At 37.1% G+C, this 12,184-nt stretch overlaps 1 protein-coding gene, 1 long non-coding RNA gene and 2 other non-coding genes across 4 annotated transcripts; 1 reads left to right on the top strand and 3 right to left on the bottom strand.

The window, feature by feature from the left end:
• The first annotated feature begins 4,303 nt into the window (after nucleotides 1–4,303).
• smim7 (small integral membrane protein 7) lies at nucleotides 4,304–5,368 on the top strand. The gene is made up of 5 exons (XM_067431760.1): nucleotides 4,304–4,419; nucleotides 4,572–4,613; nucleotides 4,692–4,750; nucleotides 4,966–5,056; nucleotides 5,180–5,368. Exons 1-5 carry the CDS (start codon nucleotides 4,394–4,396, stop codon nucleotides 5,193–5,195), a joined length of 234 nt encoding a protein of 77 aa, XP_067287861.1. The 5' UTR covers nucleotides 4,304–4,393; the 3' UTR covers nucleotides 5,196–5,368.
• Nucleotides 5,369–5,893: 525 nt separating this feature from the next.
• On the bottom strand, nucleotides 5,894–8,949 carry LOC137058477 (uncharacterized). Its single transcript, XR_010900703.1, has 6 exons — nucleotides 8,894–8,949; nucleotides 8,468–8,519; nucleotides 8,206–8,269; nucleotides 7,924–7,995; nucleotides 7,667–7,721; nucleotides 5,894–7,569 (listed from the first exon to the last, which is right to left on the bottom strand). It is a non-coding gene; the product is annotated as an uncharacterized lncRNA (long non-coding RNA).
• On the bottom strand, nucleotides 7,794–7,880 carry LOC137059035 (small nucleolar SNORD12/SNORD106). The gene has a single exon (XR_010900993.1). It is a non-coding gene; the product is annotated as a small nucleolar SNORD12/SNORD106 (small nucleolar RNA).
• Nucleotides 8,334–8,430, bottom strand: LOC137059034 (small nucleolar SNORD12/SNORD106). The gene has a single exon (XR_010900992.1). It is a non-coding gene; the product is annotated as a small nucleolar SNORD12/SNORD106 (small nucleolar RNA).
• Nucleotides 8,950–12,184: the final 3,235 nt, after the last annotated feature.

The raw sequence follows: 12,184 nt of genomic DNA, 5'->3' as shown, positions 1-12,184 counted from the left end.
CAACCCAAGTTGGGTTGAAAATGCACCAACCCAACAATTGGGTTGTTTTAACCCAATGGTTGAGTTGTTCTTACCCAGCAATTGGGTTGTCTTAAGCAACATTTAACCCAACCACTGGGTTAAAACAACTCAACCATTGGGTTAAAACAACCCAATTGTTGGGTTGGTGCATTTTCAACCCAACTTGGGTTGTTTTTAACCCAGCATTTTTTAGAGTGTATATATATATATATATATATATATATATATATATATATATATATATATATATATATATATATATATATATATATATATATATTATTTCTTTTAATTATATTAATAGGATAGGCTTTATATCCTATATATTTATATATATATATATATATATATATATATATATATATATATATATATATATATATATATATATATATATATATATATATATATATATATTATTTCTTTTAATTATATTAATAGGATAGGCTTTTGCAGTTGATGGAGATTTGTGGGAAGCACATCCAGGGCACGAAGCTTCCGTTCCACCACATCCCAAAGATGCTCTATTGGGTTAAGATCAAGCGACTGGGGGCAATTTTAGTACAGTGAACTCATTGTCATGTTCAAGAACCAATTTGAAATTATTTGAGCTTTGTGACATGGTGCATTATCCTGCTGGAAGTAGACATCAGAGGATGGGTATATGGTGGTCATAAAGGGATGGACATGGTCAGAAACAATGCTCAGGTAGGCCGTGGCATTTAAACAATGCCCAATTGGCACTAAGGGGCCTAAAGTGTGCCAAGAAAGCATCCCCCACACCATTACACCACCACCACCAGCCTGCACAGTGGTAACAAGGCATGATGGATCCATGTTCTCATTCTGTTTACGACAAATTCTGACTCAACAGAAATCGAGACTCATCAGACCAGGACACATTTTTCCAGTCTTCAATTATCCAATTTTGGTGAGCTTGAGCATATTGTAGCCTCTTTTTCCTATTTGTAGTGGAGATGAGTGGTACCCGGTGGGGTCTTCTGCTGTTGTAGTCCATCCGCCTCAAGGTTGTGGGTTTTTTTTTGTGACAGTTTTTTTTTTTTTTTATCATCAACCTTTCTGGATTATTTCACTGGACTATTTTACACCAACTCCTGGACTACTAACATGCTTAAAAAAGTTTTCTGGATAAATGACCTGGCCGTTTTCGTGATCCTGTGACACAGATTGGCTATGAGCCTTCTCCATTTCTATCCTCATATCCCTTGCGACATATAATACTGTGAGTCTCCCCTCTCTCTATCATTCTGTGGCGTAAATCATTGGTATGGTTGGGTAGCCTTCCCTTCTGTGGATTCTGTGGGTTTTTGGATTTGATATGGTTCTGGCTAAAATAGTTTTAATGTTAAACTGTTGTTTAACATTAAATCTCCGGTCATGTCGTCACATATCAATTTGCAGGCTTTGTTTTTTGGCCTTTTTTGGTTCGTGCTGTCATTGAATGACGTTTATCAAATTAGTTTCCCCGATATAGCTTTACAATTCTCTGCAGCTCATCTCAAAACATTTAAAGGGTTGTTTCGTTTGGCTCCGAACACCTATAAATGGTGTGAACATACATCGCTAAATACGCTACATACATCGCTCGCAGAAGAAACTTCTGACTTATCACCACTCGTCTTCCAATAATATTCGGTCGTCTCTACCAACACCTGTGCGGTGGACGCAACAAAGCTGGAAAATCGATCTGCGCTGCTGAACACTCGCTCTTTGACTACTAAAGCTTCTGTGTTGTATGACATAATCACTCACACAAACCTGGACATGCTACTTCTGACTGAAACCTGGCAGATGCCTAATGACCTTCTCAACCTGAATCTCTTAACTCCCCCTGGGTACATCTACTTCGCTCAGCCACGTCTTCATCGTCGAGGTGGTGGGCTGGCTGTAGTTTGCCGTGAGACTATTAAGATTTCAAAGATAGAGTTGCATGACGTTACAGCATTTGAATATCTCGCGTTGAAAATGTCTGGCAAATCGTCACTGGCTGCAATCTTTATTTACCAACCTCCAAAATGTCATGCTGATTTGTTGTATGATTTCTTCTTTGAGATCAGTGCGTTACTAACTCTTGTCTGTGGTACTGGTACTTATTCATCTGTTATTCTGCTTGGTGATTTTAATATACATGAAAGCACTGCTCAATGCAATGAATTTACCTCTGTCCTGGACAGCTTCAACCTAACCCAACATGTAACTTTTGCTACTCACTCCAGGGGCCATATACTGAATCTCATATGTACATCTGGCTTAAATAATATTCATGTTAGTGCCTCATATTTTGCTTTTTCAGATCATAAAGTCATAAACTTCAGTTGTAGTTTTCGAATATCTATACCACCTCTGAAGAAAATGCTGACTTATCGTAAAATCAAATCCGTAAATCTATCTTCTTTCTCTGATTCAATAAGGGCTTCTACCTTGTCAAAATGCCTACTATCTAACTGTCCATCAGAAATCTGCTGTATACAATAATGCTTTGTCTCAAATACTTGAGAGGCATGCTCCTGTTAAAACTAGACTGGTTCCATCTACTCGTGCTGCACCCATGGTTCACTCCTGAACTACGAACGATAAAAACTGAGGGACGCGGCCTAGAAAGGCAATACAGGAAAACTGGGCTTGTTGCACACTCCTTGGCTTTTAAAGAACACTGGCATAAGTACCGTACTGCCGGTAAATCCTCTTATTTCCTCTTATTTTACCTATAATCTTCTTATTTTACCTCTAGTAGGAAATCTAAGTGCAGGCCCAAGTCACTCTTTGCTATGGTTAGCAAACTCACAAATCCACCACAACTTATGTCAGGTTCTGTGGGGCTTGTAAATAGCTTTTCAAAATTCTTCTCTGACAAATTAAAGTCAGTCACTGCATCCATTACCAAAAACACTCCTCATGCACGTGATTCAGATGTTCACTTAATGTTTGCTGATTCAATTCATTCTACAAACTCTCTTCTAACTACTCCAATTGCCATACGCGATTTAATTGCGAAGTTAAATTCCACATCCTGTCAACTTGATCCTACACCTACTGTTCTGCTTAAGTTGTGTGTCCCTGAGGTTGCACCCTTCATAACACGATTAACTGTAGTTTGTTGTCCGGCGTTGTTCCAGCAGATCTAAAAATGGCTGCGGTAACGGCGAATCTTAAAAAAAAACAGGCCTAGACCACCTTAACATGGACAATTACAGACCAATATACAACTTACCATTCATAAGCAAAGTCCTTGAAAGGGTTGTTGCTACGCAGTTGCGGTCATATTTGGATATAAAAGGCCTTTTTGAACCTTTTCAGTCTGGTTTTCATCCATCACACAGCACTGAAACGGCTCTTCTCCGGGTGGTTAACGACATTCTTCTGTCCATGGATGCAGGGCTGATAAACATCTTGCTACTTCTTGATTTTAGTGCTGCTTTTGACACAGTCTGCCATGAATTAATGATCTCGAGGCTTTCTGACATTGGCATCACTGGCTCTGCTCTTTCTTGGCTCATTTCCTACATTAGTGACAGAAAGTATTATATCACTATACAAGGGTTTAATGCTCCTAATTTTGTTTCGTAGGTTTCCTACAACAGGTTTACATGCATCAAAGTTCAAATATTTATTTTCTCAAAATATACATTATATTGCCAAAAAGTATTGGGACACCCCTCCCAAGCAAATTATTTGTTATTATTATGTGGTTTTTAAACGATGTGTGTGTGCGTGTGTGCGCGTGTGTGTTGCATTTTTGCCTCTTATAGTTATACCATGTTACTGCAGTCCAAAAGTTGTAAAAAGTATAAACTTGATTATTAAATAAAAGATGCTGCATTTAGCCTTAGGTCATATTCTTATCATGCTTAGTCTGCGGTTGGCTACTTTCGGGATATTCATTGTCCTTTGGAACATTTTCATCATGGTTTGCATGACTGATAGAATATTGTTGTTTCCTAATGTCACTGTGTTATTTTTCTAAAATTTTTTATTTTTTTTATTTTTTTTGCCTTTCATAGCTTACCATGAATGTTACTGTAGGCCATGCTTAACATGTAACACTCAGTATGTTACCCTCTATTCATCAAGGAGGTTCATGGTCAGGGGCTGAGGAGGATCCATGCCTCTGGAGCTGCAGCTCCCCCTCTCTTGACCTACTGTGCGGATGATGGGTGGAGCCCGTTAACCCTACCCCTAACCCGATCTCTCCACCCATTAAATAGGTTAAGCTCCACCCTTGAGCTCCAGATTCTCTTGCACCGTGTTCTGTTTCGCCCGTCAGGTGGCGATAATGATCTAACGACTCGTACTGTACTTTTTTAAGATCGAAGAAGAAGAGGAGGAACCGAGGCGGATATAAGCAGCCAAAATGATCGGAGATCTTTTAATTGTGGGGTAAATGTTACTGTTACTAATGTTTATTTATACAGGAAACGTTTTTTATTGAATTGAATGTTATCTGTTATGTCCGTATGTCTAGTATATGAATTTCCAAGTGTAACAGCAGTTTGTTTTCCTCTCCACGTCACACATCTTCTGTCGTTCAGCACTCTGCTCATGAACGCTGGCGCTGTGCTCAACTTTAAACTGTGAGTACAGACACACAAGCTGTCCTACAGTTTCAGTTTGGAGGATTGTTTGTTAATCTGTTTGATGTCTTTGAGCAGAAAGAAGAGGGAAACACAGTCTCAAGGCTTTGGCGATGAATCTGGATCATCCAGTACTGGTAACAGCAATTAATTACCTTTGTGACGAAGTAATAGTTCCTTAAGTTTAATGCTCTAATTTAATTATTATATTAATAATTCATTAATGGTAAAACATGCAGTGTCAACTATAGTTTTTTTTTAAGTTTCCTTTGTCTGTCTGAAAAATGTCCATAATTGTGCATTTCTGCCCCCAGGGCATATTTAACACTATCATGCATTGTTTTGTCTTCAGGTGACAATATCAGAGAGTTTCTGCTGAGTCTGCGGTACTTTCGGATATTCATTGCCCTTTGGAACATTTTCATTATGTTTTGCATGATTGTGTAAGTATTGACTGTAAACATTTAGTTGTTTCTACTTTCACGGTTGTTTATGAAATATTGAAAGCTTTTTATGGAGTTTTTACTGTGTAATAGAGTTCTATGTGTGCTTTGTCTTCTTTTCAGGTTATTTGGATCATAATACATGGCTGTTACAGTGAGGATAACTACAGACAAAATATAGTAATTGGGTGGATTTCTTGTAATGGTTCATTTTAATGCGGGATGTCTTTAAGTCTTATACATAGTCTTATCCAACGTCTTACAAGTCGTCTGTATATTTTGTACAAAAGTGTGTATAGTTAATATTGCTTTTACATTTTGTGAATCAATTAAGGACAGCACACATGAATTAGTTTAGGTTTGATTAAAAAGTAGTTTAAAACAGTTGTGCACTACAGAGAAGAGTTTGAACTACCTTCTGCCATCTCACAGTACCATATATAACTACTTTCAGATATTTCACCTAATAAAGAGCTAGATTTAAATTATCCATTCATGTCAAATCTCAGTATGGGAAATCCAACCGTTTTGATCATGAAATGAAATAATAGATGACACTTTTTTAATAGCTACTGCTTGATTAATATGAATAAAAACATTCAGTTCTGCTATGAAAATGTCAGTGTTAAATGCATTGCAGCACCTTGCTTTCAGGTTATGAATAAATATTGATTTGGGGTGTATTATGCACCAAGTTAAGCCTGACCCAGACTAAAGGATTTTTAAAAATCTTTTAAGACTTCAAATATGACTACTAAAAAAAAAATCATAGATGCAATTGTTCCTGTAGTATTCAGCAATTGTGGCCAAGAAAGCACATCACATTCCATTCACAAACTACCAGATTCCATACTGTGTACACAGAAAGTCTGCAAAAAATCTCTTGAGGTCAAACGTGACTCGACTAAAAATGGCAGATGATAAGAAGTAATGGCGATAGCAGGGTTTGTTCTGGTTTTTACAGAACATTTGCAGATAAAGGTTTGGAATGGAGTCATGTTGTGTTTCCATTGGCTCGCATTCTGATGTGGTCTCATTTCATTCCATGTGACAATCTTGTGCGCATTTGTCAGTATAATCATGATTTTCTACATGTTGGATAATTATGATTTGAGATCAGTGCAGCCCTGATGTTCTCCCAAGCACATTCAATCACTCATCATACCAAGGGGAAAATCTGTAGAACCAATTAAGATAAGCAGGACTTTACCCGAGATTGTCAGATGAGGAGATCTGTGTCCAAAATCGGACCCATTTACTTTGTGTGGGTGCCTTTAGTTTGCAGAAACACTGTAAAAAGTGATCAGCTGACTTGACACTAAAGTAAGGAAGCCTGTTCCCTTAAAATCATTAAGTATTATACGTGGATTAAAAAAAAAACTTGTAAATTCCAAATAACTGGTTCAAAATTCCATACATTTACAGACTAATTTCCAGACCTCCTTCCAAACGATTTTTCATACCATATGTAACTATGAAAATGGTTCACTCAAATTTGCATTGCTTTTCTCAGTGATAACGTGCCTTTACATGAGAAGAAACCGTAAAACCTTTATAACTTGCATATATTCACCTGACACATGCCTTTGATAATGAATGTGGTCTGATGTTGCATGATCACCAAACAGCAAAGTAGTCTGATTTAGATTGTTTGCCCTTTTATATGTTCTTGGTTTGAGTGGCAGATGCAAATTGTGCACACTGCTTACAGGTATTGACTTTTAATTTTTAGGTTCTCAAGCTTGCAATTCAATTAAATGCTTAAAATCCATTTGATATTTATTAATTGGGGTACAGTGCATTGCAGTTTCAAAGATAAAAAAAAAAAGCTAATTCTGTAAGTTATGCAGGGTTTATTGTCAGTGAATGGCTTCTCTGAGGTAAATTTAAATTACCTACAAAATGGTAGAAAAGTACTGTAGACATTACATGAGTAATTACATAAGTTGTACTAAGACCTTCATTCATCTTTGGAATACTGAAGTTGTTGAAATCTGATGGCTCAGAATGGCCTACATTGGCAATATCATAGGAAATGATATTGCCAATGTAGGCCGTTTTTAGCCAGTGGATTTCAACAAAAGTGTTTGTGTTCCAAAGATGAACAGTTGTCAAACGACATGGTAAGTAATTACAGAATTTATTTTGGGTGGACTTGACCTTTAAGTAACTTGCCTGGTTTAAAATAAATTTAAAAAGCCCCAATTTGACAAAGTACATGTTTTATGGCCATGAGACTCACATGTGGCATAGGTCACCAACACATTAATTTCACTGCTGGTTATGACAGTCTTGAGTAAAAGGTTTAACAAATAATTCAGAATTAAGTTGATAGCTGGAGTTTATTGTAACAATTAGTAAGTACAAGCTGGTGGGGGGGGGGGGGGGGGGGGGGGGTCCCAGAGGTGTTTCCTCCCTCATCACTGGTAAATTTGGGCTGCTTTGAGGAGCCGTCATGTACTTCACTCACTCCACACAAGGTTAGTACTGAAGAGCCTTGGTGGCACAGAGCCCTAGAAAATGACGTGTACAAGAGACAATAAGACTCAAATCTACAACTGTTATTTGTGAATTGAAGAGGAACTACACACACTAAGAAAGACAATTTACCGTCACAGGCTGGCATCCATCAGGGATCAAGTCGTCTTGAATTATAGATTTCTACCTTTTGAAATAAAAGAAAAATTATTAAAACCAAGAAATGCACATCTAACTTTGTATGCCAAGCAAGTCTGGTGGTGCTTCAGATAAATTGGCTTAGTTTAGAGCAAGAGTCAACACTATCGATCTGCTGGGGAAAAAAGATCAGTCATCATGTGCACTCTGTAAAACAGCTAACAGTGTCCCAAGAACATGTTCATCCTTACCTGTTTGAGTGTGTAGAACTTATGAAATGAAGCCTGATCATCATGAGGTTATCCATTTGGTTCTATCATGATCTGTGGGGAAGGGGGTGGATATAGTAGTTACCATAAAATAAATATTGAATAGCTCTAGTTTGTGTGACTATCTGGCGGCTCAGTTCACTTGGCTTAGTTTCTTTTAAAAATAAAGTCACCAGAGTCGATCTGCTGGGGAAAAAAGATTATTGGTCATCATGTGCACCAGATAAGTGGCAAACAGTCCCCAAAACCCATGTTCTGCCTCACCTCTGTGTGTAGGACTTCTGAAAAAGCCTGATGAACGTGGTTATCCATTTGGTTTAAGCATGATCTGTGGGGGAATAGTAAAAATTCAGTTACTTGAAATAATACCCTGAATATCTCAAGTTGTTTCAGCTGGCTGCTCAGTTCACTTGGCTTATTTTCTTTTAAAAATAAAGTCAACAAAGTCGATCTGCTGGGGAAAAAAGTTTAGTCATCATTGCTACCAGAAGTTTTAGAGCTAAGTCCAGTGTGAATCTTAACTCACCAAGATCGGAGTATGCGATAGAGAAAAGATGCATTTTCCAAGAGCCCACATACTGTAACAACCAAGAAAAGGGAGTTAAGAATAACAAAGAATTAGACAAATAGGCCTACAAATATAAGAAAACAATTAAACGATGGCCAGTGTGCAGAAACAACAGACTATCATTAACCTTGTGTTTGTACATTTTATTTATGTTAATGCGATAAAACGTTACAATATTTAATCAATCGAGTTTCTCGAAAGACCTTCCCGCTTGCAACGGAAACGAGCCACGTGGTCAGAGCAAACTACACGAAAAGCCTGTTTTTTTGTAGTTTTTTTTTTTTTTTTATCCATACAACTTAAGCACAAATATGTATTTTTCAAAACCTAACGTCTACTTTTAAAAGCACTCATTTAAAATAAATATAAGTAAATACTGCTTACCTTGAAGAAAGTAGAAAGGAACTGGGAAGAACGAATAGGCGACGAGGCATTATATAGTCCTTGCGCATGCGCAGTGATGGATTGTCGCGATTAAAAAGACGTAGACAAGCTTTAAAGCTAAAGATACATTTTTAGGGATGTCACTCGCAATGCAGCACATATTATGTCATTCTTTAAGTCATTGTGTTGTTTTTTGTTTAGCCTAAAGTAATTCTGAAAGCCTATAAAATATTTGCCATGATCATGAAATGCAAGCTTTGAGAGTTTTTTTTAAAGAAAAAAGAAAGAAAGAAGCTTATATTATCGGCCTACATATTATCAAAATTAGATCCACCTTTTCCATGTCCCCCCATATAGCTGTAAAATTACTTTTACCCGAACTTCCTTAAAGATTTCTAAAAAATATAAAGTATTAAATTAAATATGACAAAAAATGTCTGAAACATTGCCTGTTGACTCCCCTTGTTTTACCATATTGTCTCCGGAAGGTGGCAGTATTGGCTAAATTGGAGCTCCTTTGCTTTTCTTTTGATAGGCCTCACGGTACGGTAGGCATATCCCCCTCTGTATTATTTTATTATAATATTAAAATTATTATGTTTTAAAATATTTCTTATGGAGCCCTGCACATGATGAGCTAGAAAAAAAAGTTAATTGTTCGCACAAATTATAAATTGAGGGAACAAATTATTATTATTATTTTTTTCAGAATGTTTTCTTACCCATAAAATTCTATCAAATTCGTATCATACAGGCTAGACATATGGAAATGTTGTATGCAAAGTGACAATTTGGTAGTTTGGTAGGCTGAAATCAATACACGTATATTCCTTTACACTGTGTCGGATAAAAAAAACAATGCTAATAGGTCAAACTGGGTTCACGCCCATCTTAAAATCTTTTAAGCCTATTTAAATAATATTGTTTATTGTTAGTATTATTATTAGTAGTATTTCGTCATGTTATCAATGGATAAGTAGCCTGTGGGGGGCAGCTATATTGCAGTCACATTTTGACGCACAAACTTGCACGTTAACTTTAGGGCAATTAGCGCCTATTTGTGTGATTACATTAGCACATATCTTGTGTTTTGTAAGTCGAGTACATAGAACGACTGAATGTGTTGTCTGCACATAAGGGCGGCTCCCAGTTCTTTGTTTTAGCACAAAGAAACTAAAGTTGCGAATTACCAGTCGTGGGATAATCTCTCTTCAACAACTGATATTAAAAAGAGCCCTTCCCCCACGTGTCTCTGCAAAACATCCCTTCAAAACCTGTGAAGCGCTGCTTAGCCTTGCTAAAAATGATCAATCACGTAGGAGTTATTTTTGAAACCGTGATTCAAACGTGATTTTAAATACGCCTGCATTTGACGTCTTTAGTGCGATGCCATTGCACTAAAGCATGTGTTTTAAATCCTAGTGATTTTCAATTGAAAACAGGAGCGATTAATAAAAAAATAAAATAAAAAAACAAGGAACAAGGAAAGGCCTAGTGCAAGTAACAGAATGGTGCAAAAGATTGGATAGCTATTGCAAACTCGTATTTTGAGTGTGTGTGTGAGAGTGGAATCGAGATCTTAAACTCGCTCGGTAGAGGTTGAATACGAGGAAAAACACTGACCAAAAATAAAAGGATCACCCAAAATAACAAGAGCACGTTTTGACTATATCTTCTTTCCTTCTTTATTTGAAAGTTTTAAGCACTAAAACCATATTACAAAAACCCTAGTGTATCATATTTTAAATAATCAACATGATGAAAAAACTCATAATGTAGGGTCATATGCATTGTTTTTAGAAAGTAAATGTAATAACTTTTATATTGTTAGTAATATTTTCCTGAATGGAAGCAACTGGATCCATACATCATTTATTTATTTATTTATTTTTATTTATTTATGAAAGATCGTGTTAAAATGTGAGCATCTAATATGATTTTGTGTGAAGTTTATCCCCAATCAATGGGGTAGAGCTTTGGTCATAAAAGCATTTAAATATCTTATGACATATTATTGGGAAATAGAGAATAACAACTATGCATTTTATATAAGTATGCAAGATCTTATAAGAGCAAAACTTGCGGCCAGATTCCCTATTTTTTGCTCATTTGGGGCTTTAGGATAAAAATGTATGCACACTCTCAGAAAAAAAAGGTACAGTGCTGTCACTGGGCCGGTACCCTACAAAAGTGAAAAGGTACATATTTGTCCTAAACTGTACCGTAAAAGGTACATATCAGTACTTGCAATTTTTTTCATCATGTTGATGATTTAAAATATGACCTTTTGTGGTATGGTTTTAGTGCTTAAAAATCAGAGGTGGACAGTAACTAAATTTACTTGAGTATTGTACGAAAGTACACTTTTTAAGTATCTGTACTTGAGTATTATTGTTTTCTGGAAACTTATTATTTTAACTTCACTACATCTTAAAGACAAATATTGTACTTTTTACTCCACTAGTGACAGCAATGTATCATTTTTTCTGCTCCATATTATCCTATATCCTGCTTATATGAGCCATAACACAAACAACACATATGCAAAAGTCCAAAGATTCAATTTAAAATTCCGATTTTTTTTCACATGTCAGGATATACAGGCCTAAATCATGTTGACTGAAGTCGGTGTCTTGTTATTCTCATGACGAATCCAAATGAGCAGCGTAATTATTTCCTGACAGTTCACATTTAATAAACACACAGCAGATCCTACCAATTTAAGTTTGCATTATGATCTCAAAAAGAGGAGCGGCAGCTTCAAAGAGAGACAGATATATCTGTTTTTTACTTGTGAAACAATCTTGGATGTCTGCAGCGATTTGTATGGGTTGGCCTGTTGTTTTATGGGGCCCAATGTGTAGGCTAACCTTATGGGGGGTGGCCTCATCACAAGGCCCAGGACAACTTTCTCAACTTTTGAGTTGTCAACCCCCCCCAACCATCATCCCTCACCCAACTACAGCACAGGTCTGCAGAGGAAAAGTGTCTGGGAAGGACTAATCGTAGGACAAAGAGGGTTGCTGGTGAGATCACTGGTGCCTTTCAGCATGGGCAGTACGTATGAGCTAACCATGGGTGTGGGACTCGTTTGACCTTTTGGCTCAGGCTGGCGGGTGCACGCAGACTGGAAACACAGCAGGAGTTGGGGCTGGTTGCCAGACTGGTGTCTCCAGGCCGCTCTCTATACTAGTGGCATAGGGAAAAGGGGCCCGTACCACAGCAGGTGGTCGGCAGCATGGCAGATCACCATGTTAACGCTGTCATTCTATTGACTTTCAGAGTCCCCGA

The sequence above is a fragment of the Pseudorasbora parva genome, chromosome 22 (genome assembly GCF_024679245.1).
Source record: "Pseudorasbora parva isolate DD20220531a chromosome 22, ASM2467924v1, whole genome shotgun sequence".
Lineage (NCBI taxonomy): Eukaryota > Metazoa > Chordata > Actinopteri > Cypriniformes > Gobionidae > Pseudorasbora > Pseudorasbora parva.
Note: the sequence above shows the minus strand (reverse complement) of the source record. Positions and strands in the feature narration are given on the sequence as shown.